Here is an 8,870-nt window from a genome sequence, read left to right as displayed (position 1 = left end):
TTTTGTTCATATACATGTGTGCCAACACCTTCAAAAAACAACTCTGTTCAAAAAAGGCACTAAAACACAAGTCCTGTTACTTGGCATAATAAGCGACATGGTTGCCTTCCTAAAAAGCTGCTCAGGCGAAGATCGGCCCTTTTGAAAACAGCCCAGTGAAAGGGCAGATGTGAAATACTACGTCCATGTACAAACAAGTACAAGTGACCCTGTTTGGTTCGGATATGTAATGTTCAAAACAAATGGAAGCCCAGTCTCCCCTCATTGGTTCTTAATAGGACCTGTGTGCACCATGCACACTGCAAAGTGATAATTTAGTAAATAAATGCAAAATGACGAGCTTTAGCTGAGAAAGTATTTGTGAATCTGCTTGTAATTTGGTACACTTCACCTTCAGCTCAAACTAGTCCGTCTGCGGAGGCGCCTTGTGTGACCCTGACGTTTCACTGTACTTCTCCTATATGTAAAACAGCCTAAACTCTTAAAGTGCAAGACAAGTCGCAGCATTCCACCCCATCACCTTTGATGACTTGATGTCTTTTCCCTCTCCATCATAACAGCACCTGGAACTGTGACACGTAAATCTTATCGGCAGAGACAGTCTGTGGGACCCCGGGCAGTACAGACAAGCTTATTGCTTTCTTCCCAGCCCAGCCTCGCTTCTTGCCCCTTTAGGCCTGGCTCTAATGGGCAAGTGGGGGTCATAAACTGGTGTTACTGTTTTCCTTTTTCCAAATAGTGACACCAGTTGTTCACCCTCCTCACTGAAGCCTTTTGTGAAGTCTGACAGGCTGTCAATTCCAGGCGGAGGATGACTGTTGAAGACAACGTGCATTACCTTGAGGTGACACCCCATTCCAGTGAATGCCTGTTTTTTTGTTTTTTTTTTAATGAGCTAACAGGAACTCTGAAAAGCTTTGCAGTGAAGCATTCAAAGTTTGCTTTTGGGTCTTGCATTAAAATTTGTGACACTTTAAAAATATTTGGATCAAATTAATCTAGCAGATTAGGGTAAAAGATCACCATTTATTCAGACTCCCATCAGCCATTTTTTTGATGGATATTTGTTGTCTTATCGCTCTCGCAGGCCTGAGGAGGGATCTTTGGCCGTCATCTGAGTTGAAGGAAGGACAAGAAGACCTTCACAGTGACACGTACAACCCCAAGACAAAAATAGACGCCCACCCACATAACATGCGCACATACTGTAAAGAGTATGTTATTCTGAGAACCACAAACTGCTGCACATTTTGTTCTGTTGTTCTCTGTTAGCTCGGCCAATGGCGGTAAAGTTCACTTCAGGATGATCTGAAAAGTACGGATAATCTGCGTCATTGCCTTTGATTCTGGATTACGGAGGTCACTACTCTGTCTTCATCCTGTGAAACACAACACATAGTTTTGGAATAATAATTATGATGAAGTTAATAAAATATTCTGGGTAGGCCAACTTTGTGCAATATTTCCCTGAGATTATTTTTCTATCAGTCATTAGTTTTTGACTTTAGTTTGACTGCATGTACCAGCAATCGGACAGTTACAACTGACTGGGTAATTGGTGTTGATGGATTTAAGTCCTGTATTCACCGGCTCACTCTCTAATTCATAGTCTCACGATCTGTGCACATACTGCCCCCATGTGTTCATCCGGTGGTACTGACATTATCCTCAGGAGCACAGAACCGCTATCCTGCCAGAGCCATCAAACATGAAACATCAATTCAGCTGGATGAGAAAAACATGTTTTATAGTAGGACTCCGTTGTCAAGTGGGCTGATATCAATGGTGCAAGATACTATACTAAAAGGCACTGAGGAAACAAATTCATGATGCTGTCTTGCTGTTTCTCACTAAATCATTAAAAAGTTACTTTTACCAGACATCACACATTTAAAACTTACATACAGGTCACCATAAAATTATATCTATCAGAATTTATTGAAAGTGGTACGGTGGTGCAGTGGCCAGCACTGTCGCCTCACAGCAAGAAGCGGCTGGAACGCGGGGTCTTTCTGTGTGGAGTCTCCATGTTCTCCCTGTGTCTGCATGGGTTCTCTCTGGTACTCCGGCTTCCTCCCACAGTCCAAAGACATCAAGAGGGGACCAGGTTAATCCAGACTCTAAATTGACCGTAGGCGTGGCTGGGAGAGCCAATGGTTGTCTGTCTCTATGTGTTGGCCCTGTGATGGACTGGTGACCGGTCCAGGGTGAACCCCACCTCTGGCCTGAAGGCTGCTGGGATAGGCTCCACCCCCCTGCAACCCTTAACAGGATAAGTGGTAGAAAATGGATGGATGGATGGATAATTTGTTGATATTTCTGAGGGTCACATCTGGGTCCCTACTGAGCAAATTTCCTGCAAATCCTGGCTTATGAAGACGAACCTCCCGGGTCCAGAACATGAAAAAGATGGAGGACCTCTGATTTCAACATGACTCATCACTTTGAAGAAGTGAATTTAGTTTAATTTAATAATTCTGTTTATTTCCACAGGTAGACATGAAGCCAGTGCCTTCCTTAATGATGGAACCACACAGACAGGCAGGTCATAACTGAAACACACTTCATTATATTGCATTTTATTACTGCAAAAGGAGCTTCTCTGACAGTAATATTTCTATTTCACACAGCAAATCATACGTCTCTCTGAGCTCCAAGCAGGTGCGGGGTAATGTGACACTCCTCTGTATCCGAGCAAAATATCCTCTACCAGAAGTAAAGAGGGATAAGCATTTATCTAATTCTTTACCCCTGAAGCTCAATTATAGTTTAGATAAGTAATCTTTCATTGTGATTGAGCAATTATGGAACACAGAAATCTGAAACAGAGTCCTGGATGCCACAAAGCCAGCGATGTATATTCCCAAAAAACATTGCCAGTTTTTTGAAGCGAAGTAAAATCTGGTCAACTGGACGTAAGTTTAGTTAGTTTCCAGTTGACCAGATTTTACTTCGCTTCGATCTACGATGACCTGGATGAATGAGAACCTACACAGACATTGCCAGTTTTTACTGCTGCGTTAACTGAAAAAGGAAGGACTAATCGTTGTACCTCTCCCAGATCATCCACCTGCATTCTTCTCACTTCAGTCTGACAGCAAGCGTTCAACAGCTTCATCAGTTTAGTCTCGTCCGGCCTTCAGCTTCTCCTCCACTGTGTGATCCCCCCTCGATCCTCCCATGCAGGGTGGACTCTTAGCCAGGGTTGGGCTGCCTCCCCACTGCTCAGGAGTCTTTGCCTGGATGGCCAACGCATGAACACAGCTGCTCAGCTCCACCTTCAAAGCCTCATTGACCAGACGGTGGCGCTGTATCAAAGGCAGGCCTTCAAACTGGGAACTGACAACCAGCACACGGAAATGGGATTCCGATCCCGGTGGCACAGCGTGCATGTGGCTTTCGTTGTGTACCTCTATGTGGTCTGGGTTGAGCGAATCAGTCAGTTTGGTCCTGATGGCCCTCTCAACAGGCCGGCTGGCATCTGAGTCCATATGGGGTCTGAAATGGGCCAGCGGCCGGGTTAAGGTGAGACTGCTGGAGACGGGCCGAGAGCAGCGCAGTACAGCGGGCAACATCAGAGGCTGTGGCAGGAGACCACCTAGAAGATGGAAATAGAGGGGGGTCTGATGTTAAGACACTCATGTATGGCGGATTAAAGTGCTCCAAAAGTACCTTTGAAAAATAAATACTTGTCCCATTCATTAGTTCTCCAAGTCATGTGACCCTGCGACTCCAAAGAAATGGCAGCTACTAGTAAACAGGGAAATAATGCACACCTATTTTTAAATAACCTGATGTGTGTCTTACTTTGTTGTCCAGTCTAGTAATAATATCAGTGACTGATCTGGAGTCAGCAGAGCACATGACATTGAAGTCATGAACAAGAAGGATTCATTTTGAATCAGTGTTTCTAAGAGAAGACAGTAAGTTCGTGTTAAACGAGGTGTGTCCTTATAACCACTCTTGTAATGATACCTGGTATTGCTTGAAGGAAACTACTGCAAGAAAACAACAATAATTTCTATTCAAACTGTTATGTAAAGCAAATGAAGGACATATTAGCAAACAAAAGAAGTGTGGGACATGAGGCAAACATAGCAGATCTTTATGTTTCAACAAATCAGCACAAAGGTTTTTATTTCTTCTTCTTCTCCCTTTTTTTAATTCATGCCTCTGAGGAATTCAAGCTATGATTAATTGATGGTCCCCAAGTGTTAGGCCTGCTGTTATGAAACTGTTCGATGGTTCGTTAACCATCCTCTGACGGCCAAAGCTGGATGACACCAAGCCGAAGAAGCCGGTAGATCCAAACTAGACGAAGTGGAATTTTGAACACCACAAATGAAGTGAATCGCGGTGGAATTACAGTAAGTAGCCAAGCGGGCGCCTGCTAGCATTAGCCGTTAGCTTTCCTGTAAACAGCCCCCTCACAGTCTTATAGAGCACCTTTGTAAAGTGTGTTTTCACTGTCAGCTCCGGATGAATACAACAGCCAGGTGTGTCACACAGTAGTAGACTGAAATGACAGCTAACACAGCAAATAAAATGAATTTAGCCACTCACCTTGCAACCCAAAACACCGACAGTCAAATTAGTAGCGTCACTACCGTTAAGCAACGAATACCGGAAGTCCCTCTACACACAGCTGGGTTGTGTAGTTTTTAAGCCCCGTTGATGCACGTCTCTCATGACCGTAATCCACAAAATTTAAAGACACTCAAAACATGACAAAGTTTATCTTTGTAATTTTTTTTTTTATTCTTCATGATTCTTTGTTGTCCATTGTGATTCTAAAGGGTCGGTTGCACCACAAAGTGCAAAACCAACCAGCCAACAAAAATTAACAACGAGAAAATAAGAAAAAAATCTCACACACCTTGAAACGGAACTAATGTTGTCACATTTATGCTAACTATGATTCATAACCGGTATTTAACATTGATGTATTTACTTATATTTCATTCTCATTTACAAAATACACAAAATCAAAGACAACATACAGCATTGTCCATTTACGCTTCTTTTTTTCTTGAACTTTTTTTTTTAATATTTATGGTACCACAAACAGTTTCTATACTTACAGACAATCAACTACAGCACAGTACAATGACAAAGGTGATAAACTCTTTGTTACATTTAATTAATGGCAATGCAATCTTATTGACAAAAGCCTCGTGACTTAGGGTTTTAAGAGAGTACATATGAATGGTAGCTTTTAAGTCCTGTGTCATTAAGCCAACAGTCAGCATTGAAGGGGCCAGCATATATTGTAATGTGCTCCGATTCCTGATAGCTTCAGCGGCAAGAATAGAGACCCCAAACACTTATTGCTTTGTTAACTTTTTGCACTCACAATTGACTGTTGCTCAGGCAACAAGTTATTATACAAAAAAACCCTGTAACATAAGCTAAGATATGCATCTACAAGAGACGATCTTCACTTGGACGGAGCCTGAACGGAGTCACTGAGACAGTTTCGTGTTTTTAACAGCATTCCATGTTGAACAAATACAACAGTTATCTTGACATCGTTGTTCTTCATTTCATGGGTGATACAGGACAACAAACAGATAATAGGACTGTTGACTCTTAGCTTTTATATATGTACAGATAATGTGCGTTTTTATTCTATCAATGTGCTTTTAAGAGGGCAAAATTTTGCTTTCTGGCATTGAGGCCTTTATTTAAGAACAGCTGGAATCTTTAAATCCAGCTCTTGATTATCACCTTGTTTCTCAGCTACTAGATATCACACGGCTGAAGACTCACTGCAACAGTCTAGGGGTAAAAAGAGCTATCTCATTAGTTACATTATAATTATTTTTATTTACATATATTCATATCTATAACAGAGATTTGATGGTGTAATGTGTAAACTCAGGTCATACAAAATATTTGGCAATAATTAATGAGATAATGATACTCATGGCACACTCGTAGGTCAAATATCAAATCGGATTTGTGAGAGACGATGAAGGTGAAATGTAAAGTCATATTCTTGGCCATGCTGAAGCTCGAAGGTCCTATGTTCACAATTGCACTCATTTTCAATATCTTGTCATTCGGTGGGTTTTGGTCTTTGTGCTCTTGCTAAATGCTCACCCTGTTCGTCGCTAAACTTCTAGCAAGGCTGCATCAGGGTGTGTCTAGAAGACTGTGCAGGTACTATGTGTACACTTAGTGCAATGGGCTGTCTATTTATTCTTGAGTCTACATATGGCTGCTATCCTACAAAATGGCAGTTCGGACAAAAGAGTTTATTTCAATCTGACATGTCAATGTTTGTTTTGCTTTAGCCATGTAATTGTGAACATATCACTCTCGATCGGGGGAATGTGGTGATATTTTTTTGCCAATACTCTGTGCTATTACCAGTGTAGGATATATGACAATCAGCCCTTGGCAGTGAGTTCTCTACAGTGAATCTCATGTTGATACTAGCTACATCTGTATAATAATAATAATGATAATGCACAAATACACATCAGTGCATTCCATATTCATACCCTCATTAGCAGTATAATAAACCTTGTTGTTCAACATGTTATGCCCCCAAGGACATCGAAAAGCGGGAAAATCTAAAATAGAACTCTGCTGTGCTCTGCCCCAGTATTTTTTTTTTTATTATTATTTTTATTTTACTTTGGGTGCAAGTTTTTCCAACAATGTACACTGAATAATTACCCTACTCAAGGTGAGCTAGAATTTCCAGATTTTTATAAATCTAGAGCGGGGGGGGGGGGGGGGGGCAACTACTTAGGGAAAAAATATTTTTTGTCAAATGTGAAATGGTAGAAGATGGCAAAGAAAATAATCAATATTGCACAAAGGGTCAATATTGCACTAAAAAGCACACTCACATGAATATAAACATTCAGTTCACACAAATAATTATTTAAAGTCATGTCTTAGACAAATAAAACAATGTGTGTCTGCACTTTAACCCACTGGTATCACTTCATATCAAGGTGCTCGCATTAAGCATTAATTAATCAATAATAAGACCTTTATAAGTCTTTAGTAGATGTCCATTAATGTTTATATGACTGTTTAAGAGTTGCTAACAGCCCCAGAAACAGGTTCATCGTAAAATTGTGAAATATAAGACGATCTTAAATAATAAATAATTGATAAATCTGTGCTTAGCTTTTTTTGTTGCTTGTCAAGATTCATTAATATTTCGTTATGTGTTCATAAGCGGTGATATTATATCTCTTGAGAGTCTTATTACAGATTAATTAATGCTTATTACAAGCACTTCAATATAAAGTGTTACCCTTTTTTTCATCCTTTTGATTGCCTGCTTTTCCTTCACATGTCGTAGTATGAGTTATGCTCATAAAGAAGATTAACCAACATCTGTTAGCAGCAGAATAAATACACTGTGCTATCTTAAGTGGGTGACAAACATAAAATATTAAGTCAGACTAATTGGTAAGGACATGCAACATGTCCAGAATGCTCTTTATACGCTATAGTTCCTGATTTTCATACATTTACATACATACTTTTTGACATGCGTAATACCCTCAAACACATTTCTAGGGGACAAACATACCGTAAGAGGCGAGGCGCTAAAAAGGCATTTGTTACAAAGGGATATACACTTATGATTGAAAAACAATGAGAGTGTGAGATTTTAAACATTTTCATACAGTCAGGAAAATGTTTTGGACATTCACACTAACAAAATGGTTGTGCTTTAGATGTACATTTTAACAAATGGCAATTATGACAGTACAAAGTTTCCCCTTGGCATGAGAAACGTAACTATTTGAATGCTCTAGCGAAGTGATCGGAAACAATGATTTTTAAAGGGTAGGAGGGGCTCAGTTTATCGGCATATTCCACCTGTCACAAAAACAAACCTGGAATGTTCTATCATCTATAAAATGGCAGTTAGTCCTGACACCAACACAAGACCTCAAGAGATACATAATGAGGATGTGAAAGCAAAGAGAGACAGTGTCTTGGTTGTACCCTGCGAAGTCAAAAATGCTCCAAAACAAGGCAGAAGATGTTGCATTTTTGATCCAACAATGGTACTCAAGACTCGACGGGTGAGTTTGCTCGGAAGAATGGAGGTGACTACGGAGAACTCAGCAACAATGGCTAGTGATCATTTCTGTTAGTCAATTTGCATGGCTCACCATCAAGAGCCCCCATCCCCCGACCTCCAACCCCTTGTGTATGTACATGAATTGGGGTTACTGAATCTAAACATGTATCCCAGGAAATTATACTTCACACTCACTGAACAATAACTCATTATTTCCTCAACACCAGATAGAAGCAGTGGCGTGACCTAAGGGTTCACTACCGCTCCACTAAACATTATAGCATGAAGGGAAACAACTAATCACCAATCCCAAATATTTACAGCTCAGCAGATCTGAGTGGCTCTTCTGCAGTGTGCACAAACTTATCGTGGGAGGGGGGTTAGAGGGTAGAAATTGAGGGGCTCTTGAGCTGTTCATTCACAGTGTGGCAAAAAAAAGAAAAACCTCTTCTGCCGCCTGGAAAATTTGTCGGCTCCATGTTATTGCAGCACCTGACCCCTCGTTTCTGGTAGTTTGAGGGCCAGGAAACTGCCTGCTGCCAGCGCCCCCGAGGCAAAGAGGATGGGCACAGCCTTGGTGATGCCCACGAACGAGGTGAAAATGCTGATGCCTAACACAGCCGCTAATTTACACAGCGCGTTGAGAAAACCAAATGCTGTAGTTCTGGAAAAAGAGAGGGAACAGACATAAGATAGAGAATCATACTTTCAGAGAAATGTGTACCACTTGTAGCTGTCAATCAACCGGGTTTGCAAAAGATTTTAACATGACAGGAGACACACATCGGAAGTCCAAAGCAAGCAGTTACAA

At 40.9% G+C, this 8,870-nt stretch overlaps 2 protein-coding genes across 2 annotated transcripts in view; both read right to left on the bottom strand.

The window, feature by feature from the left end:
• Positions 1-1,588: 1,588 nt before the first annotated feature.
• On the bottom strand, positions 1,589-4,643 carry bola1 (bolA family member 1). Its single transcript, XM_086217076.1, has 2 exons — positions 4,564-4,643; positions 1,589-3,598 (listed from the first exon to the last, which is right to left on the bottom strand). The coding sequence occupies exon 2, from the start codon at positions 3,573-3,575 to the stop codon at positions 3,123-3,125; it is 453 nt and encodes a 150-aa protein (XP_086073202.1). The 5' UTR covers positions 3,576-3,598; positions 4,564-4,643; the 3' UTR covers positions 1,589-3,122.
• Positions 4,644-4,741: 98 nt separating this feature from the next.
• Positions 4,742-8,870, bottom strand: part of sv2a (synaptic vesicle glycoprotein 2A) — a 42,242-nt gene continuing 38,113 nt past the window's right edge. Inside the window, exon 13 of the mRNA XM_086217844.1 lies at positions 4,742-8,723. Coding sequence (XP_086073970.1) covers positions 8,540-8,723 — 184 coding nt within the window. The 3' untranslated portion in view covers positions 4,742-8,539. The remainder of the gene's footprint in view (positions 8,724-8,870) is intronic.

Source organism: Aulostomus chinensis, chromosome 11, assembly GCF_037954235.1.
Source record: "Aulostomus chinensis isolate RoL2024-O1b breed Wild chromosome 11, RoL_Achi_v1.0, whole genome shotgun sequence".
NCBI classification, from domain to species: Eukaryota; Metazoa; Chordata; class Actinopteri; order Syngnathiformes; family Aulostomidae; genus Aulostomus; species Aulostomus chinensis.
This window is presented reverse-complemented; position numbering and strand designations above follow the sequence as displayed.

Bases quoted from the DNA above. Each gene is read 5' to 3' on its own strand.
- bola1 (XM_086217076.1), bottom strand. From the start codon at position 3,575: ATGTTGCCCGCTGTACTGCGCTGCTCTCGGCCCGTCTCCAGCAGTCTC.